Source organism: Salvelinus namaycush, chromosome 16, assembly GCF_016432855.1.
Source record: "Salvelinus namaycush isolate Seneca chromosome 16, SaNama_1.0, whole genome shotgun sequence".
Classification (NCBI taxonomy): domain Eukaryota; kingdom Metazoa; phylum Chordata; class Actinopteri; order Salmoniformes; family Salmonidae; genus Salvelinus; species Salvelinus namaycush.
This window is the reverse complement of record NC_052322.1, coordinates 26,523,929-26,551,089: the sequence shown is the minus strand read 5'-3', so window position 1 is coordinate 26,551,089 and position 27,161 is coordinate 26,523,929. Positions and strand designations below refer to the sequence as shown.

General features: G+C 43.3%; 2 protein-coding genes across 4 annotated transcripts in view; both read left to right on the top strand.

Moving 5' to 3' along the window:
• The window catches only part of nt5dc2 (5'-nucleotidase domain containing 2), a 33,066-nt gene extending 19,535 nt beyond the window's left edge, over positions 1-13,531 (top strand). Inside the window, exons 7-14 of one of the 2 annotated variants that reach the window (XM_039010917.1) lie at positions 4,026-4,086; positions 4,763-4,865; positions 5,013-5,114; positions 5,249-5,330; positions 8,119-8,166; positions 9,922-10,062; positions 11,733-11,797; positions 12,624-13,531. In XM_039010917.1, coding sequence (XP_038866845.1) covers positions 4,026-4,086; positions 4,763-4,865; positions 5,013-5,114; positions 5,249-5,330; positions 8,119-8,166; positions 9,922-10,062; positions 11,733-11,797; positions 12,624-12,885 — 864 coding nt within the window. In that variant the 3' untranslated portion in view covers positions 12,886-13,531. Of the gene's footprint in view, positions 1-4,025; positions 4,087-4,762; positions 4,866-5,012; positions 5,115-5,248; positions 5,331-8,118; positions 8,206-9,921; positions 10,063-11,732; positions 11,798-12,623 lie in introns of both variants that reach the window. The other variant, XM_039010916.1, reaches the window with a different exon arrangement.
• A 3,797-nt stretch (positions 13,532-17,328) lies between these two features.
• Positions 17,329-26,587, top strand: tbc1d25 (TBC1 domain family, member 25). 2 transcript variants are annotated; one of them, XM_039010915.1, is made up of 7 exons: positions 17,329-17,497; positions 18,465-18,574; positions 19,068-19,222; positions 19,456-19,580; positions 19,753-19,944; positions 21,165-21,440; positions 22,835-26,587. In XM_039010915.1, the coding sequence occupies exons 1-7, from the start codon at positions 17,453-17,455 to the stop codon at positions 24,578-24,580; spliced, it is 2,649 nt and encodes an 882-aa protein (XP_038866843.1). In that variant the 5' UTR covers positions 17,329-17,452; the 3' UTR covers positions 24,581-26,587. The 2 variants fall into 2 exon arrangements, with proteins under 2 accessions (XP_038866843.1, XP_038866842.1); XM_039010914.1 differs by having other exon boundaries at positions 19,456-19,655.
• The last annotated feature ends 574 nt before the right edge of the window (positions 26,588-27,161 follow it).

Sequence of the window (27,161 nt, the reverse complement as noted above, 5' to 3'; positions counted from 1 at the left end):
CCCCCTCCTATACTCCCTGTTCAGCCATGACTGCGTGGCCATGCATGCCTCCAACTCAATCATCAAGTTTGCAGACGACACAACAGTAGTGGGCTTGATTACCAACAACGACGAGACAGCCTACAGGGAGGAGGTGAGGGCACTCGGGAGTGTGGTGTCAGGAAAACAACCTCTCACTCAACGTCAACAAAACAAAGGAGATGATCATGGACTTCAGGAAACAGCAGAGGGAGCTCCCCCCTATCCACATCGACAGTGGAGAAGATGGAAAGTTTTAAGTTCCTCAGTGTACAAATCACGAACAAACTGAAATGGTCCACCCACACAGACAGTGTGGTGAAGAAGGCGCAACAGCGTCTCTTCAACCTCAGGAGGCTGAAGAAATGTGGCTTGTCACCTAAAACCCACACAAACTTTTACAGATGCACAATTGAGAGCATCCTGTCGGAATTACCGAGGGCAAACTACCTGCCCTCCAGGACACCTACAGCACCCAATGTCACAGGAAGGCCAAAAAGATAATCAAGGACAACAATCACCCGAGCCACTGCTTGTTCACCCCGCTACCATCCAGAAGGCAAGGTCAGTACAGGTGCATCAAAGCTGGGACCGAGAGATTGAAAAACAGCTTCTATCTCAAGGCCATCAGACTACTAAACAGCAATCACTAACTCAGAGAGGCTGCTGCCTACATTGAGACCCAATCACTGGCCACTTTAATAAATGGATCCCTAATCACTTTAAACAATGCCACTTTAATAATGTTTACATATCTTACATAACTCATATCACATGTATATCCTGTATTTTATACCATCGTTTGCATCTTGGCCTATGCCGCTCGGTCATCACTCATCCATATATTTCTATGTATATATTCTTATTCCATCCCTGTACTTAGATTTGTGTGTGTTAGGTAGTTGTTGTGGAATTATTAGATTACTTGTTAGATATTACTGCACTGTCGGAGCTAGAAGCACAAGCATTTCGCTACACTCGTAATAACATCTGCTGACCATGTGTATGTGACCAATATAATTTGATTTGATTTGAGGCACTTAACCCTAATTGCTCCTGTAAGTTGCTCTGGATAAGAGCGTCTGCTAAATGACAAAACTGTAAATTTGCATTTAGCCCCGTAGCACTCACTTCTGTCATTATGAATAGCTTTGAGAGGCTAGTAAAGGATCATATCACCTCCACTTTACCTGACACCCTAGATCCACTTCAATTTGCATACCGCCCCAATAGATCCACAGACGATGCAATCGCCATCGCACTGCACACTGCCCTATCCCATCTGGACAAGTGGAATAACTATGTAAGGATGCTGCTCATTGAGTACAGCTCAGCCTTCAACACCATAATACCTCCAAGCTCAGCATTAAGCTCAGGGCCCTGGGTCTGAACATTGCCCTGTACAACTGGGTCCTGGACTTCCTGATGGGCCGCCCCCAGGGGGTGAAGGTAGGAAACAACACCTCCACTACGCTGATCCTCAACACGGGCCCCACGTGGGTGCGTGCTCAGCCCGTTCCTGTACTCCCTGTTCACCCATGACTGCGTGGCCATGCACGCCTCCAATTCAATCATCAAGTTTGCAGACGACAGGCCTGATTACCAACAATGATGAGACAGCCTACAGAGAGAAGGTGAGGGCCCTGGCGGAGTGGTGCCATGAAAATAACCTCTCCCTAAATGTCAACAAAACGAAGGAGCTGATCGTGGACTTCAGGAAACAGCAGAGGGAGCACACCCCTATCCACATCGACAGGACCGCAGTGGAGAAGATGAAAAGCTTCAAGTTCCTCGGCGTACACATCACTGACAAACTGAAATGGTCCACCCTCAGAGACAGTGGCTCAAGAAAATCGGCTTGGCCCCTCACAAACTTTTACAGATGCACTATTGAGAGCATCCTGTCGGGCTGTATCACCGCCTGGTACGGCAACTGCATTGCACGCAACAGCGGGGCTCTCCAGAGGGTGGTGCGGTCTGCCCAACGCATCACCGGGGGCACAGAACCTGCTCTCTAGGACACCAACAGCACCCGATGTCACAGGAAGGTCAAAACGATCATCAAGGATGACAATCATCTGAGCTATAGGCTGTTCACCCCACTGAAGGCGAGGTCAGTACATGTGCATCAAAGATGGGACCAATAATCTGTTTTTCAGTCTCTATCTCACGGCCATCAGACTATTAAATAGCCACTCTTCTGCCCTATATACATAGACATGGGATCACTGGTCACTTTAATAATGGAACACTGGACACTTGAATAATGTTTACATACTGTATTTTACTGTATTCTAGTCAATGCCACTCTGACATTGCTCATCTTAATATTTAGATATTTCTTAATTCCATTCCTTTACTTTGAGATTTGTATGTATTGTTGTGAATTGTTAGATAATACTGCACTGTTGGAGCTAGGAACACATCCATTTCGTTACACCAGCAATAACATCTGCTAAATATATGTATGTGACCAATAAAATGTGATTTGATTTGATTTAGCTAACGTAGCATGCCTGCTCAATGTGCCTGCTAGCTACTAGCTAGCTTTATTGACAAACACAGAGATTACATTTTGCTAGCTACTGGGTTTTGGCACTGATAAACAGAATGAAGCTTGTGCTTTATTTACAGTAGTTTGGCAGCTTGCTAATAAATAAGTTGTAGACAAGTTCTCAAATCAGTCCAGAGGGCAACAGCAGCTGACTCGATGCAGTCTGCAGTGCACTAATAGTTTTCATGCAAATTATTTTACTTAAAATACTGCACCAAACATAGCTAGATGTAAAATTGTGCGATTTAAGACTGTACAAAAACATACAAATTAATGACTGTCACGTGTGCTCCCTCTTCGGCCTCTAGGTCACTAGGCTGCTCATTATGGCGCACACCTGTCACCATCGTTACGCGCATTATGACACTCACCTGGACTCCATCACCTCTTTGATTACCTGCCTTATATATGTCACTCCCTTTGGTTCCTTCCCCAGGGGTGATTGTTTCTGTTCCTGTGTCATGCCTTCATTGTTCTTGTTTTGTATTATGGTGCGTTTATTTATTAAAACACTCACTCCCTGAACTTGCTTCCCGACTCTCAGCGCACATCGTTACAGAATAACGCCTCACCTACGGGAAGCATCAGGGGGTGTTTTTCTTTTTTGTGTCAGGTGGAATGACGTTGGATCCGGGAGCCGCTACAGGCTTTCATGCCTCAGCCAGATCGCCAGGCTTCCTTGCCTCAACCGGATCGCCAGGCTCTCACGCCTCAACCGGATCGCCAGGCTCTCACGCCTCAACCGGATCGCCAGGCTCTCACGCCTCAACCGGATCGCCAGGCTCTCACGCCTCAGCCGGTTCGTCAGGTTTCTGTGCCTTGGCGGAGGTGACCAGTCCGCTCCTGATCCACGGGATTGTCCCTGTGGTTGGCGTCCTGCGGCTGGAGCTGAACGCAACAGGGAGGGGGTACTGTCAAGTATGCTCGCTCTCCGGCGTCTAGGTCACCAGGCTGCTCGTTATGGCGCACACCTGTCACCATCATTACGAGCATTATGACACTCACCTGGACTCCATCACCTCCTTGATTACTTGCCCTATATATGTCACTCCCTTTGGTTCCTTTTTTGTGGTATGGTTGAGAAGGCTAATACATGCCTTGTTTTGTAAAATTGCTGATTCAGAATGTCTATGATTGGTTCTGAACAAACTGTACTTCCCAGTTACAGAAGTACAGTATGTGAGTGGCAAGATTCCAGGGATGCTAGCTGTTTATAGCACACTATGCAACATTCAATGAATGTTCTCTCCCAAGAGAGAGAAGAGAACCATGTTGAAAAAACGGGTCTGGTTAAATTTCCTTTTACATAGGCGTAGAACGCCATCAAAAGTGTAAATGCAGAAGTCGAGTCAAGAATGTATTTAAACCTTGAGCAAGATGACTGTATATAAGCATACTCGGTGAAAGAAAGCAGTCAGCTCAACTGCTTATCCACTGTGTTTATTTTCCTAAGGATGCCATTGGAATGGTGCATATCAAAGGCTACATGTACAAGTGGATAATGCAAGACTTGGGTGAGATATACTATTATGTTTTTAAAATATTTGCTTCTAGACATAAATCTCAAATATGTTTGTATCGGATGCTTCCTATGTCACCCACACCCAGTTTGCAGGTTCTCAAACTGAATAGTGCGAAAATCCCCTATATAAAAAGCATTATGGTCTTGATTCACCCTGCAGATAATAGTTTTCGGGTTATGATTAGGTAAAAAAGCATATTTTTTAAGCCAGAAAACCATGGCCAAGTGGAAGTCAAGATAATTGATAAAATGTTACTAACATACTTTAAAGTGCAAAAATATTACCATACTTTTAAGTGAATATAAAAATGATAGTACACTTAACAATTTATAATCTTAAACCCTAGTTTTTGTTTAAATATGTGTTTACGGAGTTCAGGTTTGGCAGGAATTGAGAGAAGAACATTTTAGGACATATCTATCTCTTTATACTCTGCTCTCTCACAGTCTCAAGAAAATTACTTTAAATGCCTTCATCTTTTGCTTAAATGCTACAGGACTGTTTCCAAATGGGAAAATCTGCCGGTTTCTTCCAAGGAACAATACATTCTGATGGAAGTGGAATATTTACACACTTTCGAAATGCTCTAGGGATGCTCAGTCTGCTTGAAGTCAGGGGATATTCCAGTCGGAATTGACCCCCCCCTCTTCTCATCTCCCTCCCACAGAGAAATATATCCTCAGAGGCGACGAGACATATGCAGTTCTACACCGTCTGGCAAGCCATGGCAAGAAGCTCTTCCTTATAACCAACAGCCCATTTAGCTTTGTGTGAGTGCCACCATCAACCAAACTAACTGAGTTAATCAGAGATATACATGCAGGTTATTGATTTGTTCTCTGGGCACTTTCAGCTCTGCACATTATCTGTACCTTTCGTGGTTGTTGACTAACCAGCTTTTTTTCTTCATTATTTAGAGACAAAGGGATGAAATACATGGTAGGAAAGGACTGGAGGGACTTATTTGACATTGTCATTGTTCAAGCTGACAAACCACACTTCTTCAACAGCTGTGGCAAGTAAGTCTGGTACTCTGCATATCTTTATATTCCCAATCAAGAAGTGTCCAAATTCCGAAACTTTGGTCTTCACATAAATTCACAGAAAATGCATACCGTTCAGGTCATTCTGTGACCATATTTGCCACTTGCAGACCTTTCAGACGTTTGGATAGCAACGGGGACCTTCAGTGGGACAAGATCAAGAGCTTGGATAAGGGCCAGGTCTACAAACAGGTAGAAGCATAGACATTACCCAGCAGTATTCCTGTATACAGTATATGGAACTAAAGTGGCACGTTGGCTGGTACTGTCTTTTCCAACTTGGAAAATATATGACTAACTCAAAGTGACTAACTCAGTTGCAGGATTTGCCAGCATTGACTACTTGTGTAACAGATTGTGAATCTCACAAATTACCACAATGTCAAAACTGTGTTTGTTCCTTTTATTGTGGGAAGTGAATGACGCATGATTGGACTGGCATGTTAAGTTAACTCTTTAATCAACCTGAATCAAATGTCCAAAGTCTGAGTTAGGCTGGTGTTACAAAGTTGGCCTTTGAAGCCTATGTAAAGATGTTAGTCTTGTCCTTGAATTTAGGTCAGAATAGAATAGACTAAAACTGTATTGTCCATCCAGGATGGACGTCACCTTCCATTAAAAGGATCACATACATTCTCACACCATACACACTTAAACCAGTCAGTCGATCATACTAAAAACATAGGACATTGATACGTTCACTCACAACTGACTGCTGTCCCAACTGCACTGGATAGATAAGTACATATACGGATCAAATTTACGTTGCATTTAGTAGTCCAACAGCACAGTGAATGAATGTTTGAACACATTCTTCTTGGCCATGGGCATTCTGAAGCGGCGGCCAGAGAGAAGCCTCTCCAACTGAGGGTGGGAGGAATTGCCAACGACAGCCAGTGCCTTCTTTATGGTTGACTGCTCAAATGTGCCTGTGGTCGACCAATTACTTTGCTGGCTGTGTTTACTATTCTGGTCAGTTTGCTTTTGCTCCTCACGCTCAGATTACCATACCAGACTGTCATATTGAACGTGAAGATGCTCTCCACCAAGCTGCTGTACACCCTCTCCAGAGCATCTTGGCTGACCCCAACCCCCTTCAATTTCCTGATTAAAAACAGGCGCTGGCTTGCTTTAAACAAATAGTCTGCTGCCACGAACTTCAAAATGAGCGGACCAAGGCGCAGCGGATGTTGAGTTCCACATATTTATTTCAAAGTGAAACTTAAACAAAAACAATAAATCAATAAACGAACAACGAAACGTGACTACGTGGTGCTACATGCACAATACACAAAACAATATCCCACAAACACAGGTGGGATAAATAGCTACTTAAATATGATCCCCAATTAGAGACAACGATTACCAGCTGCCTCTAATTGGGAACCATACTTAACACCAATATAGAAAATATAAACTAAAACACAACATATAAATTTTAAACTAGAATACCCCCTAGTCACGCCCTGACCTACTACACCATAGAGAAACAAGGGCTCTCTATGGTCAGGGCGTGACAGTACACCCCCAAAGGTGCGGACTCTGGCCGCAAAACCTGAAACCAATTGGGGAGGGTAGGGGGGTGATTAGTGTCGGTGGCGGCAACAAGGGCTCTCTATGGTAAGGACGTGACATCTGCATTCTCTGTAAAACTCAGCTTGTTATCAATTTGCGTCCCTAGGTATTTGAAACACTCAACCACCTCCACTGGTTATTCAGAGAGAGTGGTTGGAACATTAGCAAGTTGTTGCCATTGATGATCAGGTCATTTTGTCTTTTCCACATTGATGTGGAGGGCACTTGACCAGCACCATTCTTGAAGGTTGTTGGTCTGTTTAAAATAGTTGTACCCATCTGACGTAGCATCTTTAAAAAAGAGTCCAACTAGAGCCATGTCATCCGCATACTTGAAAAGGCTCACATTGGCTCACATTGTTTCGTTGGATCTTCATTTCATTAGTGTAGATAGAGAACAACAACAGTGAAAGGACACACCCCTGGGGCGCCCCTGTGTTCAGGGTCAGTTCCTCAGAGAGGGCCCCATTCATGATGACCCTCTGTGGGCGGTCAGTTTAAGTCCTTGATCCAACCTGCGAGGCCTCCGTTGACATTCAGGTCCAGTAGTCGTTTCAGCAGTATGTGTATTTGCATTGTATTGAAAGCTGAACTAAAATAAAAAAATAACGTGTGTGTATGATTTATCATGTTGAAGGTGACTAACTAGCCACCATGTTCACCAAGGTCAGGGTAGCATCCTCAGTCCCCCTCTGTGACTAATAGGCAAACTGTATCAGGTTCAGATGATCTGCTATGGACAGGGTAAGGTGCTTACTAACAACCCTTTCCATGCATTGGGCCAGAAGGGGCGTGAGGGCCACAGGCGAAAGTCATTTGTGATTTGGCCTCTGACTTCTTAGGCACCGGTACAATGGTCGACACCTTCCAGGAGTTTTGCACTGTACAGGTGCTCAGAAGGAGTTTAAACAGTCGTGTGAAGACTTCCTTGAGTTGGTCGGCGCAGACCTTCAGTACTTTTCCCCGTAGTCCATCTGGTGCTGGTGCTTTCTGTGGCTTAATATGTTACAAGCATGAGGCCACCTCGTTCTCTGTTATCTAGACAGGATTTGCGGACAATCGATCAGGCTTGGTAATAAATGGATACTATTTTGATGAAATGACATGTATTGTTGCCTCACAATTGGACATGTTAACCATGGAGTACTTTTCCTCTAAGAACACTGCCAACATCATTGCCAGACTGACCCTCAAGGCCAATAATTATCTGTTGCTAAGGCCTCAGCAGAATTTGATGGAAGACCACATCCATGACCACATAATTACTGTCATTAGTCATGTTATAGTTTTGCCAATCCACGGTCCTTTGTTTGCCATATTTCCTCCTCTGTTAACTTCAACCATTGCCTGATTTAACTTAATAATAATTCCTTGTGACATTCATTACGCTGTCTCCTTGTTGTAGGGCAACCTGTTTGACTTTCTCAGGCTCACAGGATGGAGAGGATCCAAGGTGCTGTACTTTGGAGATCATCTGTACAGTGACTTGGCAGTGAGTCTACTATATTTACAGTACCAGTCACAAGTTTGGACACATCTACTCATTCCAGGGTTTTTCTTTATTTTTGCTGTTTTCTACATTGTAGAATAATATTGAAGACATCAAAACTATGAAATAACACATAGAATCATGTATTAACCAAAAAAAGTTTTAAACAAATTCTAATATGTTAGTATATTAATAATAAGTAGCCACCCTTTGTCTTTATGACAGCTTTGCACACTCTTGGCATTCTCTCAACCAGCTTCATGAGGTAGTCACCTGGTGTGCTTTGTTAAAAGTTAGTTTGTGGAATTTCTTTCCTTAATGCCTTTGAGCCAATCAGTTGTGTTTTTACAAGGTAGGGGTGGTATACAGAAGATGGCCCTATTTGGTAAAAGACCAAGTCCATATTATGGGAAGGACAGCTCAAATAAGCAAAGAGAAACGACAGTCCATTACTTTAAGACATGAAGGTCAGTCAATCCAGAACATTTCAAGAACTTGTAAAGTTTCTTCAAGTGCAGTCGAATAACCATCAAGCGCTATAATGAAACTGGCTCTCATGAGGACTGCCACAGGAAAGGAAGACCCAGAGTTACCTCTGCTGTAGAGGACAAGTTCATTAGAGTTAACAGCCTCAGAAATGTCAGCCCAAATAAATACTTCACAGAGTTCAAGTAACAGACAAATCTCAACATCAACTGTTAATAGGAGACTACGTGAATCAGGCCTTCATGGTCGAATTGCTGCAAAGAAACAACTACTAAAGGACACCAATAATAAGAAGAGACTTGCTTGGGCCAAGAAACACGAGCAATGGACATGAGACCGGTGGAAATCTGTCCTCTGGTCTGATGAGTCCAAATTTGAGATTTTTGGTTCCAACCGCTGTGTCTTTGTGAGATGCAGAGTAGATTAACGGATGATCTCTGCATGTGTGGTTCCCACCGTCAAGCATGGAGGTGTGGTGGTGCTATGCTGGTGACACTGTCTGTGATTTATTTAGAATTCAAGGCACACAATCAGCATGGCTACCACAGCATTCTGCAGCGATACTTCATCCCATCTGGTTTGGGCCTATCATTTGTTTTTCAACAGGACAATGACCCAACACACCTCCAGGCTGTGTAAGGGCTATTTGACCAAGAAGGAGAGTGATGGAGTGCTGCATCAGATGACCTGGCCTCCACAATCCTCTTACCTCAACCCAATTGAGATGGTTTGGGATGAGTTGGACTGCAGAGTGAAGGAAAACCAGCCAACAAGTGCTCAGCATATGTGGGAACTCCTTCAAGACTGTTGGAAAAGCATTCCAGGTGATTGAAAGAATGCCAAGAGATTTCAAAGCTGTCATCAAGGCAAAGGGTGGCTGCTTTGAAGAATCTGAAATAGCAAAATGTAACACTTTTTTTGGTTACTACATGATTCCATATGTGTTATTTCATAGTTTTGATGTCTTCACTATTCTTCAATTTAGAAAATTATATAAAATTAAGAAAAAACTCTTGAATGAGTAGGTGTGTCCAAACTTTTGACTGGTACTGTATGTCTGAATATTTTGGTGACTGATGCAGGCAGTGTGGATGTGATTTCTCAACACAGGAAATTGCAAACAGAAATTGACTTTGTTTTAAGGTCTATGTCCCACATTGTGCTTACTGTAATAACCTGTGTCATATTGTGGTTAGTCATTGTACTGGGCTGACTACTCATGCTCTTCTGCAGGACCTGATGCTGCGTCACGGCTGGCGGACGGGAGCCATAGTACCGGAGCTGGAGGTGGAGACCAGGGTTGTGAACACGGAGCAGTATGCCCAGGGCCTCACCTGGCTGCAGGCACTCACTGGTCTGCTGGAGCGCATGCAGGTACACTTATAGAGCTATAGGGTGTTCTACAACATTGAAATCGGCAAACTGTGAGGTCAAAGCAATGTTGCATTTACCATGATGGGTCTCTTGCCTATATGGGATGTAGTTCCAATCTGTCACGCCCTGACCATAGAGAGCTTTTTATTCTCTGTTGGTTAGGTCGGGGTGTGTCTAGGGTGGGTTATCTAGGTGAATATATATATATATCTATGTTGGCCTGGTATGGTTACCAATCAGAGGAATGGTATGGTTACCAATTTATCGTTGTCTCTGATTGGGGATCATATTTAGGCAGCCATTTCCCCATTGTGCTTTGTGGGATCTTGTCTATGTATAGTTGCCTGCGGGCACTATATTAGCTTCACGTTTCGGTTTGCGCTTGATTGTTTTCTTTGAGTTTCACTTCCAAATAAAGAGGTTGGAACCATACCACGCTGCATCTTGGTCCACTCACTCTAAATAGGTCAGGAGCCAGACAGGGAGCCTAAGAAGGAACTAAAATGAATTATTTAGGCTGTATTATTTCAAAGCTATAGGCTATGAAGGAATACATTGTGAAGCATTTGCGAGTGTGACAGAATAGGCTGGTAGGGACATAAAGCGCTCAGCATTTAAACAACATTTCGTTGTATCATTATAGTCTATAAATTGAGCATATAGGCTGTGACTTAGAATTAAATACAAATTAAATGTAAAATGCCTTATTAGGCTCAGTCTACTGTGCCTTTTGAATTCATTTTTAGAAACACGAGTTTGGCCAGAGTCTGGCTTCAGGCTCATGCGATGATGCCTGGAGAGCAGGCCAGCAGTGGAGAATATCCTCTCTGAGCTTGCGGAGCCACTGGGGATGCTAAACACCCTTTTGGCCTCTCTGGTCAGGCTGGTCAGAGATGCAGAGGTGTTTTTATTTTTCGATAGTTAGGATAGGTAGGCCTAAAGGTTTTTAGGCAAAATAACCGGAAAGCTCCTTAAAAGTGGGAATATGCCAGGCCTATTGGCCAAAATCAATTATGGCCTATTGTATAGATAATAGAACACAAATGAACTAAACTTTTAAGAGGTCTGATTTAAAAAAAACTTTTTTTATAAATATTTTTGCTACAATGACACACTTAGTTATCTATCCACCTCGTTCCTTTCTTTTAGCATGTACACGAAGTACACCATCATGCTTTCTGGATACGCGTCTTTTCAGATTCCACAATGATTCTTTAGTTGTGGACACTACATCACCGCACTCCCTCTCTTGCTCTTGGTCCTCATCTTTGTAAGTCATTTTTATTTTGCAACTGTGTTTTATCAGTTTCTTTATTAAAATATTTTGTGAACTCCATGACAGTAGCTAAAGCAAGGGGCTATAGTAGCACACAAGTAGACTACAAATGCATGCTGGGCCAGGCATGCCCTGAGCTTGTGAAGTGAGCGCTACTGGAGTGAAATTGGAGCAGGCTCCAGCCTTTGGGAATCTCGCTCAGCGCTCCAGTCAAATTGGTCATGCTCCGCTCAAGCTCCGCTGCACATACTCTTGTCCCAATCAATTGTACCCCCACAATAAGCACTACTACTACAAACTAATATTATGATTTTTTATACCCATCAGCCATGCCATGTTTTTTATGTTCGATGAATGTGTTCAAGTAAAAACATTTTTATTGAACTTGTTGCAGATGCATCGAGATCCAGAGTCAAAGAAAGTTCTGCAGGATTGGTTGAAGGAGAGAGAAGAGCTTCGGTAAGTCTAGTGTTAGTAGATATTATACACTAAATAAACAAAAGTATGTGGACACCCCTTGAAATGTAGTGCTTTCGGCTATTTCAGCCACACCTGTTGCTGACAGGTGTATTAAAATTGAGCACACAGCCATGCAAACTCCATAGACAGTGGCAGTAGAATGGTCTTACTGAAGATCTCAGTGACTTTCAATGTGGCACCATCACAGGATGCCACCTTTCAACAAGTCAGTTCATAAAATTTCTGCCCTGCTAGAGCTGCCCTGGTCAACTGTAAGTGCTGTTATTGTGAAGTGGAAACATCTAGGAGCAACAACGACTCAGCTGTGAAGTGGTAGGCCACACAAGCTCACAGAACGGGAACCCCGAGTGCTGTAGCGTGCAAGAAAATTGTCTGTCCTCGGTTGCAACACTCACTACTGAGTTCCAAACTGCCTCTGGAAGCAATATCAGCACAAGAACTGTTCATCGGGAGCTTCATGAATTGGGCTCCATGGCCGAGCAGCCGCACACACGCCTAAGATCACCATGCGCAATGCCAAGCGTCAGCTGGAGTGGTGTAAAACTCGCCACCATTGTTATAGCAACAAAGGGGGACCAACTCCATATTAATGCCCATGATTTTGTAATGAGATATTCGACGAGCAGGTGTCCACATATTTTTGGTCATGTAGTGTATGTCATAATATTCAAAATAAATATTTAATTTATCAAGACCGTCGGACAGCAAGTCAGACCTAAAGGATTCAGTGTAATTTTGACTTAACAAGCTTCGTACAGACCTATGAACTTCCTTCGACCCTTTCTTTCATTTTCCCCCCTCACAGAGCTGTGACCAAGAACCTGTTCAACCCTCACTTTGGTAGCATTTTCCGCACCTGCCACAACCCCACCTACTTCTCCCGTCGCCTGTGCCGCTTCTCTGATGTCTACATGGCATCCATCAGCTGTCTGCTGAACTACGACCTCTCCTACACCTTCTACCCTCGTCGCACCCCCCTGCAGCACGAGGCGCCCCTGTGGATGGACCAGCTTTGCACTGGCTGCATGAAGACTCCCTTTCTGGAGGAGATGGCTCACATCCGCTGAGAGGGGCAATCCAAGATCTCACAAACCGCAAACTGAATATGAAGATGCAGGAACTGAGGCTAAGCTGAGAGTAAGGAGGCATGGTGGACAACACAGAACAGGTTAAAGGTCTGCACGGATCATGAGTGCCACCTGCTGGGTTATTGTATGCCAGTAGGCCTACAGTAGTAGCATATCTGCCTATTCAAGTCACCCAATATCACTTGGTTGGCCAGGACATTTGATGGGTTTAGCCATTAGTTTGACTTTTTAGGTTAGTTAAGGTTGTAACTTGTTATCCACACCATGTACAAACGTATGTTTTTGATATCGGTCACATGATGGCTTTTTTAATCTCATTTTAACCATGTAGCCTGTAACGGACTGATGTCATATAATGACATACAGTATCTTATGACCGCGTCAGTTTGAGTTTTGAGTAATGGATCTTGATTATTATAATTTTTTACAAGTATGTTTTAAGTCATTGGTGTTACCGCCTTGAAAATCACTCATTACAAAGAACCTTGAGCATTCTCTTCAGTGGCAAACTGTTATTGGGGAGGGGCCTATATTAAAGGAAAGGATCAGTTAATCAAACCCTTTTAGTATGTCATAAATGTGAGGATTGAGAATTGTGTTTAAATAAAGTGTCATTGGTGTTGCATTGTGAGAAATTATTAATCATATCACTTTTGTAAATTATTTTTAAAGGGTTATTGACCATAGATTTGCGTTTCTGTGGCCTCCATTTAATGAAAATCCTCAATTACCTAAAAGTTGGCATTGGTGTTACTGCTCCTACTGGTGGCACAATGTTATCATAATAGTCCAAATGTATTAAGCTGCCATATTAGTTTGTTTATAATGGGAAGATGTACCCAAATACATATAAATGAAATACAAATCTACAAAAATTAAGTTAATTTGTTACAAAATGAAATACTTAAATGCCACCCCAAATCAGACTGACCTTTTTAACAAAATGTGTTGTTTTTGGAGTAACTGAGCTTTCATGTCAGTTTCTGAACAGTACACTCCACCAAGGGAGGGAAGTATGGTAGGAAGGTGAATTCAAGAATTGGAAAATCCTCTTGAAAAAAAAATGGCACTTTTTAATTCTTGAATGAGATTTTTATTTTGCTTACTAAATTTTGCTCACTAACTGTGACCATATAATAATGATTATTTGAGGATTCCAGCTATATATCATATACGTTGTACACTGAACAAAAATATAAACTCAACATGTAATTTGTTGGGCCCATGTTTCATGAGCTGAAATAAAAGATACCAGAAATATTCTATATGCACAAAAAGCTTATTTCTCAATAATGTTGTGCACACATTTGTTTACATCACTGTTAGTGAGCATTTCCAGGATAATCCATCCACTTGACAGGTGTGGCGTATCAAGAAGCTGATTAAACAGCATGATCATTACACAGGAGCGCCTTGTGCTGGGGACAATAAAGGCCACTCTAAAATGTGCAGTTTTATTACACAACAATGCCACAGACATCTTACGTTTTGAGGGAGCGTGCAGTTGGCATGCTGACTGCAGGAATTTCCACCAGAGCTGTTGCCAGAGAATTGAATGTTAATTTCTCGTTTTAGAGAATTTGGCAGTATGTCCAACCGGCCTCACAACCGCAGACCACATGTAACCACGCCAGCCCAGGACCTCCACATCGTGCTTCTTCACCTGCGGAATCATCTGAGACCAGCCACCCGGACAGCTGACGAAGCTGGGTTTGCACAACCAAAGAATTTCTGCACAAATTGTCAGAAACCGTCTCAGGGAAGCTCATCTGCGTGCTCGTCGTCCTCACCAGGGTCTTGAGCTGACTACAAGTTTGGCATCGTAACTGACTTCTGTGGGTAAATGCTCACCTTCGATGGCCACTGGCATGCTGGAGAAGTGTGCTCTTCACAGATTAATCCCAGTTTCAACTGTACCGGGCAAATGACGTCGTGTGGGCGAGTGGTTTGCTGAACATAGTGCCCCATGGTGGCGGTGGCGTTATGGTACGGCCAGGTATAAGCTACGAACATTTTGCAATTTGAATGCACAGAGCTACTGTGACGAGATTCTGAATCCCATTGTTGTGCCATTCATCTGCCGCCATCACCTCATGTTTCAGCATGATAATTCCTGTAAAATGAAAATGTCCCAGTTCTTCCATTGCCTGCATACTCACCAGACATGTCACCAATTGAGCATGTTTGGGATGCTCTGGATCGACATGTAGGACAGCGTGTTCCAGTTCCAGCCAATATGCTGCAACTTTGCACAGCCATAGAAGAGGAGTGGGACAACATTCCACAGGGTAAAATCAACAGCCTGATCAACTCTATACGAAGGAGATGTGTTGCGCTGCATGAGGCAAATGGTGGTCACACCAGATACTGACTGGTTTTCTGATCCACGCCCCTACCTTTTTTTTAAGGTATCTGTGACCAACAGATGCATATCTGTATTCCTAGTCATCCATAGATTAGGGCTTAATTTATTTATTTCAATTGACGGATTTACTTATATGAACTGTAACTCAGTAAAATCTATGAAATTGTCTATATTTTTGTTCAGTGTAAAATACCTGGGATATGGTTTTCCTCTGCATGCAAGAAGAGGGATTGATGGTGCATTCATGACAAGTCAGAAACTCGGAACTTCCAAGTCAAAATTAACATAAACAAAGATTGTAAACTGACAAGATAGTGGAGTGACCGCTGTAAAAATGGGAATGAATGTCCACAAAAGCAGAAGGCGAGATCAGGTGAGAACATTCTAGCCAATGAGAGGGCAGATACACATGTAAACAAAAACAACAGGCACAACTCCAATACAAAATAGTTTTTCTCAAAGTTGCCGGAATGCCACGCCATTTTATTTTTATTTATTTTATTTCCCCTTTATTTAACCAGGTAGGCCAGTTGAGAACAAGTTCTCATTTACAACTGCGACCTGGTCAAGATAAAGCAAGCAGTGCGACAAAAACAACAACACAGTTACACATGGGATAAACAAACATACAGTCAATAACACAATATAAAAATGTACAGTGTGTGCAAATGTAGTAAGCTTAGGGAGGTAAGGCAATAAATAGGCCATAGAGATGAAATAATTATATGGTGGTCCCGTGTGGCTCAGTTGGTAGAGCATGGCGCTTGCAACGCCAGGGTTGTGGGTTCATTCCCCACGGGGGGACCAGGATGAATATGTATGAACTTTCCAATTTGTAAGTCGCTCTGGATAAGAGCGTCTGCTAAATGACTTAAATGTAAAATTACAATTTAGCATTCACACTGGAGTGATAGATGTGCAGATGATGATGTGCAAGTAGAGATACTGGGGTGCAAAAGAGCAAGAAGATAAATAACAATATGGGGATGAAGTAGGTAGTTGCTTGGACGGGCTATTTACAGATGGGCTGTGTACAGCTGCAGCGATCGGTAAGCTGCTCTTACAGCTGACGCTTAAAGCTAGTGAGGGAGATATGTCTCCAACTTCAGTGATTTTTGCAATTCGTTCCAGTCATTGGCAGCAGAGAACTGGAAGGAAAGGCGGCCAGACCAGTGAAATATAACTGCTGGAGCGAGTGCTACGGGTGGGTGTTGCTATGTTGACCAGTGAGCTGAGATAAGGCGGAGCATTACCTAGCAAAGACTTATAGATGACCTGGAGCCAGTGGGTTTGGCGACGAATATGTAGTGAGGACCAGCCAACGAGAGCATACAGGTCGCAGTGATGGGTAGTATATGGGGCTTTGGTGACAAAACGGATGGCACTGTGATAAACTGCATCCAATTTGCTGAGTAGAGTGTTGGAGGCAATTTTGTAAATGACATCGCCGAAGTCAAGGATCGGTAGGATAGTCATTTTTACGAGGGTAAGTTTGGCAGCATGAGTGAAGGAGGCTTTGTTGCGAAATAGGAAGCCGATTCTAGATTTAACTTTGGATTGGAGATGCTTAATGTGAGTCTGGAAGGAGAGTTTACAGTCTAGCCCCCAAAAAGTCCACACTTTCCAGATGGGAAACTAGGGCGTCATCTTTCTACGAAGAGTTTCCATGTTGGAAATTACCGAGTTCCGAGTGTCCTTAAACGTACCATCAGCAGCACTAAATGATGTAATGTATACGTGCGTCATATCCTGTGTTCCAGGCGTGAAAGCTGAAACTTCAATATTTTTTGGAGATATTAAAAGTCCTCATTTGTTAGCAAGAAAGGCATTTTGGGTATTTTTCAAATTTTGAGCTAGAATATTAACATCGGATTATACTCAAATTCTGTAGTAAATTATATTTTCTGTTTCTTGTTACTCTGAACATAATCACGGAAATAACCTTTGACAAATTAGCTTCAGTGAAGTACTGCAAATGTGTGAATAAGCTTTTATTTTTAAACAAATTTCCGTCAAACAGGAAGCAGATTTCTCTTATTGTCGCAGATGTACAGGTCTGAACAAAGCGGCGACTGAAAAACATGAGTCGCCGCAACCGTTCTCTTCCAATTTGACAAATGCCTATGTAAGAAAAATCTAATTGAATACAACCTTCGTGGGTCCAGTGGACTCCTCATCAACATGGCAACTGATGAGGAGAGGGGCGTTGTGCGTGTCAAAGTCAAGGTGAGGAATATGTGAACGTTGGAATAGCTGCAGCTAGCTTGGGGTACCCTTTGACATGTATCACATTTCCAGGTAGCTAGCTTTATTGTTATCACTGTGGCTGACGTATTTTGGCCATTTCTCGTTACATTTTGGTGACTTTTGCGTTAGCTTGTAGCAGTTTGAACTGCTATCCTTTTCTTCTACCCAGAACAGTGCTTTGTTTGTTTTTTTAGCATTGATCCTGCTAACATCTAATGAGTAATAGTGGACAGTTATTCTGAACGTAACCCTCTTGGATCTTCTGACTACAAAAAGTAAAACATGTATCAATGAAAAATAACGGATTAGGAAGATTCGATTATTGACAATAGGTCTAACTAGCTACCTGCTGCTGGTGTTGATATGTGATCGTGCACCGGGGAAACAATTTTAAAGAAATATTGAGTCAACTAAAACCCGCGAATCTTGACAGCTAGTCAGATTGGTTTATTGTGTTATACCAAATAAGGAACTCAGTTATTCACAGACAGAACTCCACAGTGACGTGGCTGGTTATTATAACCTTGTTTTGATGCTTTAGTAATAGTAGTGAGTCATTTAGTTAACATCGCCGTCATCACCAGAACAGCTCTGAGCTCTTGACTGAGAACTGGTGACACGTAATTTAGTGATATAAAAGTAAGCATTTCTGCTCTCTTGTGACAAATATAGCCTACACCATTTTTGATCTACGACCCAATCGTTACAAAAAAAGGTTAGTCATTGTAGAAGGTCAGTCTGCTATTTATGACATTCACCTTTGTTGTTTGCTTTTGGTAGCCTGGGTTAACTGAATTTCAAAACTTAATTCTGGAACCCAGGCTAGCCTTTTTATTGGAACTAAAGAATGACATTCATTCAGTCACACGAATTACAGTGATGATATGAAATAGGCCTACAATGTACCTCAATGAATGTTTACATTATTGTTTCTCGCCTTCCTCAGAAGTGTGAGGGGATGCTGCCAGTGGAGTTTCGCTCATTTGCTGTGGATCCTCAGATAACATCACTTGAGGTGCTACAGCACATCCTCATCCGAGCCTTTGAGTTAAATGGGTGAGGAGGAGCATCAACATAATGTCTACAGTGCTGTTGATTGACATGGCAAGCAGAATTGTGGAGGTGCATAAAAATGGCAGCCTCCATGCACTTTACTAAGTTTGACTTTTGTACTGGTCTTCGTTACTCTTTTTTGTATTGGCATTAGCACAGTGTACATGATCCTCATTTTAGCTCCAAGATGGCTGCAGTTTGAAAAAGTAGATTGTGCTGATTTGTTGGCGCATTTAACCATGTCGTGCGCCATAGTTTAAAAACTCCATGGATAGTGCTAAACATTGACAGCATATCTGAATTCCACCATTATTTTGCACTTTCACCATTCTGCAGACATTATTAGAAAGTATTGTTTTGGGAGAAAGCTTTGCCTACAATAAAGTTAGAAAAGGTTATGGAGATGGATATGGAATGACTTGGATTGCCATGCTTTCTAGAATTGATATCAGCCTTTTAAATATTGCTATCAGCTATTTTCTTGTTTCCTAATTAGCAAACGCAACTTTGGAATAAGTTACCTATCCCGGGACCGTGGAGGTTTGGAAGTGTATCTTTCGCTCCTGTCTGACTGGGATTTAGATGCTGCATTTGTCAGTGCAGCTAAACCTTATCTACAGCTCAAGATGGACATTAAGCCTGCCGAAGACAGTAAGCAGACCTGTCAAACGTTCTGTTGATGTGTTCCTATGGGTCACCACCTGAAGAACTTGTGTGTGTGTGCACGCTTTCATTCAGTATATGTTTTTGGGATATGTGTTAAATTAGTTTGTCAAGTATCTCTTTCCTATTGAAGCTTTTTTTTTTGCAATGTATTTGTTGGCCTCTCCTTCATACAGTCCCATTTTATTGACCATCTCGTTTTTCCACTTTCTTCCTTTTAGGTCCCGTTATGGAAGACTGGGACATAATAAGCCCCAAAGAAGTGATTTGTTCTGACCAGCTTCCCGGGGATAGGAGGTCCTTGGCGGCTGCGGCCCTCCCCTTCACCCAGTCCCTACTGTCCCAGGTTACTGACAACGCTCTCGCTCTTCACCCTGTCAGCCATCTTTTTTACCAGCCAGTCACTGCTGCCTTGAGTCAGGTCCTTCTGCTAATGCTAAATATCTCCAGTTCTTAGGTTAGTGTTGCTCCCAATGACCCACCTGCGGTTTAATCTCTTGCTGTCTGTCTCTGTTCAGATGATGGGTCGAACACTGTCCAGAGTACAACAGGCCTTGAGCTGGTCTTACGGGGAGGAGGTGAAGCCTTTCAAGCCCCCTTTGAGCGATGCGGAGTTCCACAGTTACCTCAACGGCCAGGGCCAGCTTTCCCGACCAGAGGAACTGAGGCTACGCATTTATCATGGTGGGGTAGAGCCTTCACTACGCAAGGTAACAGCGCATTCACTGAGAGATTCCAACAACAAGTGTGCTAACAGACAGCTCTTTTAACCCTCGATACCAAAGCATTTCACAAATATAATTGAAAGTACTAGAATATCATATAAAATCCCATAGGGCCGAATCTTAACTTGAGTGTGTTTAACTTAGACTTTCTCGTAACCATGCATTGGTGTCAATGAGATTTATGCAGACATTTGAGTTTGAGAAGGGCCCATGGTCTCCAAAACATTGACGGGAATTGTATAATTATGGTCTTTGGATATTAATAATTTCCCGAAGTGTGAATTAGATGTGGGACTAAAGCATTTGGGTGTATCCATGTTTCACTTCGGAGTGTAAACAGAGTATCTATGTAGGTCATTCAATGTGGAACATGAATGTATGATAAAAATGAGCACAAAGAAATGCCATTTGGATGTAGAAGAGCTATATTGTTAAATTACTATACACTCACTGTATTGTATGAACATAGATATTTTAGATAGTGATGCTAAAACATTTAATTTGGCTCTGAGGTGGCAGTACAGAATTTCACCTTTTATTTTATGGTATTTTCACACATATCTGTTTTACCATTTAGAAATGAAAGCACTTTATGTATCTTGTCCCCCCCATTTGAAGGTATCATAAGTATTTGGACAAATTCACTTATGTGTATTAAAGTAGTCAAAAGTTTAGTATTTGGTCCCATATTTCTAGCATGCCAAGACTACAACAACCTTGCAACATTTGTTTTGGTTGTTTTTCAGATGATGTTGTGTCTAATAGAAGGGAATGGTAAATAATGTATTGTCATTGTAAATAAGAATAGAATATGTTTTTGAACACTTTACATTAATGTGGATGCTACCATGATTACGGATAATCATGAATGAATTGTGGATAATGATGAAAAAAATGCTACCCTCCACTGTTATTGGTAATGGTGATAGGTTAGCATCTCTTGGGGGTATGATCTTTGTGCCTTTAACTTTCTCACTCATCATTATTCACAATTCCTTCAAGATTATCTGTAATCGTGGTAGCATCCACATCAATGTAGAAGTGTTCTTTACTGTCGCCTCATATGAAACATTTGATCTAAAATTCAAAATACTGGAGTATAGAGCCTACAAAATGCTGGTGTATATCCTACATGTCAAACCCCTTCTCCAATGGACATTTTGTGGTAGAAAGAATTTCAGATCTGTCATTTCCTCTGTGTCCAGGTTGTGTGGCGTTACCTCCTGAACGTGTACCCCGATGGGCTGACCGGTCAGGAGAGGATGGACTACATGAAGAGAAAGACTAGGGAGTACGACCAGCTAAAGGGGGAGTGGTCAGCTAGGGTCAGTCCAGAGGACCTGGAGTTCATCAGGGGCAACGTACTGAAGGACGTCCTGAGGACCGACCGGGCCCATCCCTATTACGCCGGCTCCGAGGACAGCCCCCACCTCACCGCTCTCACCGACCTGCTTACCACCTTTGCCATTACACATCCACAGGTGTTGGGATCAATTATTTCTCTGTCCTCTTTGGTAGCCTGCTGGTGGCGTTATACGGACATGTTTGCATTCCTTTTACATTCCTTGACATGCTAAGGGGTGTGGTGTTATTAGCTCAGTGAGAACAAATATATGCTCAACGCTGGTGTTTGGCATCTTCAATTCTGTCTATTTGCTTTTGAGTTATGATTAGTAAACTCTGTCTGCTTGCAGTGATACAGTATATAGACAAACGTATGTGGACACCCCTTCAAATTAGTGGATTTCTCTATTTCAGCCACACCCATTGCTGACAGGTGTGCAAAATGGAGCACACAGCCATGTAATCTCCATAGACAAACATTGGCAGTAGAATGGCCTTACTGAAGAACTCAGGGACTTTCAATGTGGCACCGTCATAGGTTGCCACCTTTCCAACAAGTCAGTTTCTCAAATTTCTGCCCTGCTAGAGCTGCCCCGGTCAACTGTAAGTTCTGTTATTGTGAAGTGGAAACATCTAGGAGCAACAATGGCTCAGCCACGAAGTGGTAGGTCACACAAGCTCACAGAACGGGATAGCCGAGTGCTGAAGCGCACAGCTCATAAAATAATTGTCTGTCTTCGGTTGCAACACTCACTACCGAGTTCCAAACTGCCTCTGGAAGCAACATCAGCACAATAACAGTTTGCCGCAAGCTTTATGAAATGGTTTCCATGGCTGAGCAGCCACACACAACCCTAAGATTGCAATGCCAAGCGTTGGCTGGAGTGGTGTAAAGCTCGCTGCCATTGGACTCTGGAGTAGTGGAAAAACGTTCTCTGGAGGGATGAATCATGCTTTACCATCTGGCAGTCCGACGGACGATTTTGGGTTTGGCAGATGCCAGGAGAACGCTACCTTCCCAAATGCATAGTGCCAACTGTAAAGTTTGGTGGATGAGGAATAATGGTCTGGGGCTGTTTCTCATGTTTCGGGCTAGGGAAATCTTAACGTTACAGTTAATAATGACATTCTAGACGATTAAGTGCTTCCAACTTTGTGGCAACAGTTTGAGGAAAGACCCTTTCCTGTTTCAGTATGACAATGCCCCTGTGCACACAGCGGGTTCCATACAGAAATGGTTTGTCGAGATCGGTGTGGAAGAACTTCACTGGCCTGCACAGAGGCCTGACCTCAACCCCATCGAACAACTTTGAGAATAATTGAAACACCGACTGCGAGCCAGGCCTAAACGCCCAACATCAGTGCCCGACCTCACTAATGCTCTTGTGGCTGAATGGAACCAATTCCATATTAATGCCCAATATTTTGGAATGAAATGTTTGACAAGCAGGTGTCCACATACTTTTGTTCATGTAGTGTATGTAATCCTAGTTTTTGCTGTGTTTTAATTCATTTCAACTCTGTTTCGTAGGTGTCGTACTGCCAAGGCATGAGTGACATCGCTTCTCCGATACTTGCCGTTATGGACAATGAGGCACATGCATTCATCTGTTTCTGTGGCATCATGAAACGCCTAGAGGGCAATTTCCGCCCGGATGGCCAACTCATGTCCGTCAAGTTCCAGCATCTGAAGCTGCTACTGCAGTACTCAGACCCCGAGTTCTACTGTTATTTGGTGTCCCGCGGAGCTGATGACCTGTTCTTCTGTTACCGCTGGCTGCTCTTGGAACTCAAACGGGAGTTTGCCTTCGACGATGCCCTGAGGATGCTGGAGGTCACCTGGAGCTCCCTGCCTCCTGATCCTCCCGAAACGGAAGTGGAGCTTTTTGGGCCGCCCCTAGAGACAGACCAGACCAGAATGACATCTGAGAGTGGTGTTGAAAAGAGGCCTGCTTTCGCAGGTGAAGAAGAAGGGGAGCAGAAAGAGAAGCAGCGGCGACGACACATGTTGAGGCCTTCAAGAGAGGAGGCAGACGGCGGGAGAAAGATCGACATGGAGGAAGGAGAGCGGGAGGACAGAGGAGCCAGAAGAGAGGGTGAGGGGAACTTCGACATGCCTTACGTAGGAAAGGAGAAGGCGCACAACAATGCACCTGTTCCTCCCTTTGAGAAGCAGACCAGTTTTGGTGAGTTCAAATACTACAATGCACGGAACAAGGACAGCTTTGATTTCGTGGAGAGAGACCCACCAGAGGGTCCTGTTGAGATGGAAGCCTCCTTGCACCCTGTATCAAGTCCACCGGCCCGGCAGGGCACCGAGGACAGCGAGGAGGATCCAGGGGAGAGAGCACCTCTTATAACGGATGATGACAAGTCCTCCAGCCCAGAGACGGAGGAGAGGAGCTCCCCTAATGGACAAACAGCCTCTCCGGTCTCCCCATTTCCTCATGGTCTGCCAAGCTGGAAGAATGGTTCCTCTCTGTCTCCAGGCTCCACTCCCTCCCCCTCAAGTTGGAGAGGTGCCTCCCCAGACACCCCGTCACCAAAGTACACCTCCCCCATTTTACCCAACGGAAGGGTTGAGTCGCCAGAGAAAGCCACAAGAGGATTTGCCTCGGTGCCGAACGGAACCGGAGCTAACTCTCCCGCTACCCCAACAGGGAGGTCCTTGGTTTCCTCTCCCCTACTGACTAGATCATTGCTCTCCTCCCCTATTTTGTCCTTCGGGAGAGCTCTTCCTTCGCTGCCGGTCAGCACAGTCAACAAGTCCTTTCCCAGTAACCTCCCTTATCCTTGCAGCAGAGCCTCCAGCACCGCACCCAACACTCCAAATTCAACCAAACCAGAGAATACCACCATCAAACCTTGTTCCCTGCCACCGCCTCAAGAGTTTGGTAAAGGGAATCCTTTCATGTTGTTCCTGTGCCTGTCAATCCTGTTGGAGCATCGAGACCACATTATAAAGAACAGCTTTGATTACAACGAGCTGGCTATGCACTTTGACCGCCTTGTTCGGCGACACAATCTGGGCAGGGTGCTGCAGCGCGCCAAGGCCTTGTTTGCGGACTACCTGCAGAGTGAGGTGTGGGATTCAGAGGAAGGGGATGAGGTCAGCTCGGACTCGCCCACCACAGTCACTGCTGCTTTCCACTCCCCGCCCCCCTCTGCCACCAGGCCTCTTTTTACCCCTTTGTCATCCTCTCCAAACTCCACCTATAATCTGGCTGATACCATACCTTCCCCTTCTTCACCTGTCTCCCTCTCTCCCTCCTCTTGACTTCTGTCACTATATCCCCATGCCCAACACATTTACAGTACAATGACTAATGGTTGCCTAGTCCAGCTGTTTGTCCCTTTATCGTTGCTCATCTTATTTAGCTCTACACCCATACCAGACTTGACTAGAAGGTTACTACTGTACGTTTTTCATGTCTATGCTGTCAGTATTGCTCTTCACTCCATTTCCTCTAATCGACAAGTCCTCATGCTTACTCTTGCCTTGCTATGCACTCATCCATTGAGTTTTTACTGTTTCAAACTTTTAGTTAAAGGGATAATAATAATGTTTCAAATACCTTTTACCTTTATATGGTTAACATAGATAAGAACCTCATTGGATAAGCCACAACTGTGTCTTTTTGACCAAAGAGCGCTAGTTGTGTGATCACACTGCTAAGAACCAACACTGGCACATTGCTAGTCTGGACTCTTTAGCATAACGGCAGTGTGTATGGTTACTGGTTCAAGCTCTGCCCCCTCTGTTCCCTGACTTGGCTACAGTTGGAGTGAGCAGTGGGCGCTGGCCATTGGAACTATGGAGAAATATGAACAGTATGAATGAGTCATGCGATTCCCCTTAAAAATGCCCTGTTGAGAATATATAAAATATGCCTGTATTTGACTGCACACGTGCCAGCATAGTGATTATGAGGAAACTAACAACAGCAACTGAGCTTTGTAAAGGTTATATTCGTGAGTCAGTAATTGCATTGTGTATCATTACATTTTCTATCAAAATAATTTCAATACTGTATAATTTTGTTGTTGTAAGGTCACATTTTAAATATCAAGGTGAGATGAAGTTATTTTCTTTAGAAATACTATGAAGCATGGTGTGCCCCATAGGAATCTGAATGGCAAAGAGAAGTTACAGTATATTGGGAGAGGCCTTATAAGAAATGAATGGGTTTCAGTACTGCAGTTTCATGGCCAGTTTCTGCATTTGCGCTCACAATTGACTATTGTTTGCTTTTGAATCACACATAACCACTATGATCTGAACAATATACTGTATTAAATGGGAATGTTTTGCTATTCAGGGGTTCAATGGATCATTCAATCGATAACAAAAAATGGATGCACAAATTTTGCATTTGCCCTAGATCATGTATGGCCCTAGGTGTGTACATTGCACAATGTGCACATAGTTACTATATGGTGCTAAAAGATTTCATAAAGTATAGGATTCATCATGGCTTTATGAGAATGGTTATAAATGTGTATATTAATGTTATATTGCACAGTTCTGGCCATATATGGTCACCCCTGAACTTTTCTTAAATAATTCCCTATTTCTTCTCTAATAAGTTTAATCAAAAATTTACTTTTGGTCACCACATCTTATTGGATTTTCAACCAACGGACAAATTAAGCATTCGAAGAAAATAACACCCTCTCCACAATAAAACATGGGGGAGGTTTGCTACCACTGGTACAGGGCTTGAATGTGTACAATACATTCAGATTAACTCAGCAGATTATCAAGGTGGTTTGGAGTGCAATGTTCAACCCAGTGTACAAAAACTGTCTATGTTAAATGTCGTGGGTCTTCCAGCAGGTCAACAATCCCGAACACACATCAGAAGCACGCTGGAATGGTTCAAGAAGAAACTCTGGACTGGCCAGCAAAGAGTCCAGATCTGAATCACATCTATAACCAATGGCGAGAGCTGAAAACAGCAGTTGGTGGAGGGCACCCCTCAAATATTGAAGAATTAGAGCAGTTTGCTGCTGAAGAGTGGGACAAATTGACAGTAGAAAGGAGCAGCAAGTTCATTGATGGCTACAAGAAGCATTTGTTGGCAGTTACAGTGCATTTTTAAAATATTCAGACCCCTTCACTTTTTCCACATTTTATTTTATGTTACAGCCTTATTCTAAAACAGATTAACTTATTCTACACACAGAGCGAAAACTTTAAAATGTAAAACACAAATACCTTATTTACATAACTATTCAGACCCTTTGCTATGAGACTCAAAATTGAGCTCAGGTGCATCCTGTTTCCATTGATTGTCCTTGAGACGTTTCTAAAACTTGATTGGAGTCCACCTGTGGTAAAATTCAATTGATTGGACATGATTTGGAAAGGCACACACCTGTCTACACAAGGTCCAAGGGTTCACAGTGCATGTCATAGCAAAAACCAAGCCATGGAATTGGAAGGAATTGTCCGCAGAGCTCCAAGACAGGATTGTGTCGTCACAGATCTGCGGAAGGGTACCAAAGCATTTCTGCTTTCATTGAAGGTCCTCATTGAAGGTCCCCAAAAACACAGTGGCCTCCATCATTCTTAAAGGGAACAAGTTTGGAACCACCAAGACTCTTCCTAGAGCTGTACACCAGGCCAAACTGAGCAATCGGGGGAGAAGGGCCTTGGTCAGAGAGGTGACCAAGAACCCGATGGTCACTCTGACAGAGCTCCAGTGTTCCTCTGTGGAGATGGTTGTCCTTCTGTAAGGTTCTCCCATCTCTGCAGCACTCCACCAATCAGGTGGAAGCCACTCCTCAGTAAAAGGCACATGACAGCCCGCTTGGAGTTTACCAGAAGGAACCTAAAGGGCTCTCAGACCATGAGA

Excerpts from the sequence above, each read along its gene's own strand:
- tbc1d25 (XM_039010914.1), top strand. The coding sequence starts at position 17,453 with ATGGCAACTGATGAGGAGAGGGGCGTTGTGCGTGTCAAAGTCAAG. Across the intron at positions 19,223-19,455 it reads CATTAAGCCTGCCGAAGACA|GTCCCGTTATGGAAGACTGG; the intron begins GTAAGCAGACCT and ends TCTTCCTTTTAG. Across the intron at positions 19,945-21,164 it reads TAGAGCCTTCACTACGCAAG|GTTGTGTGGCGTTACCTCCT; the intron begins GTAACAGCGCAT and ends CTCTGTGTCCAG.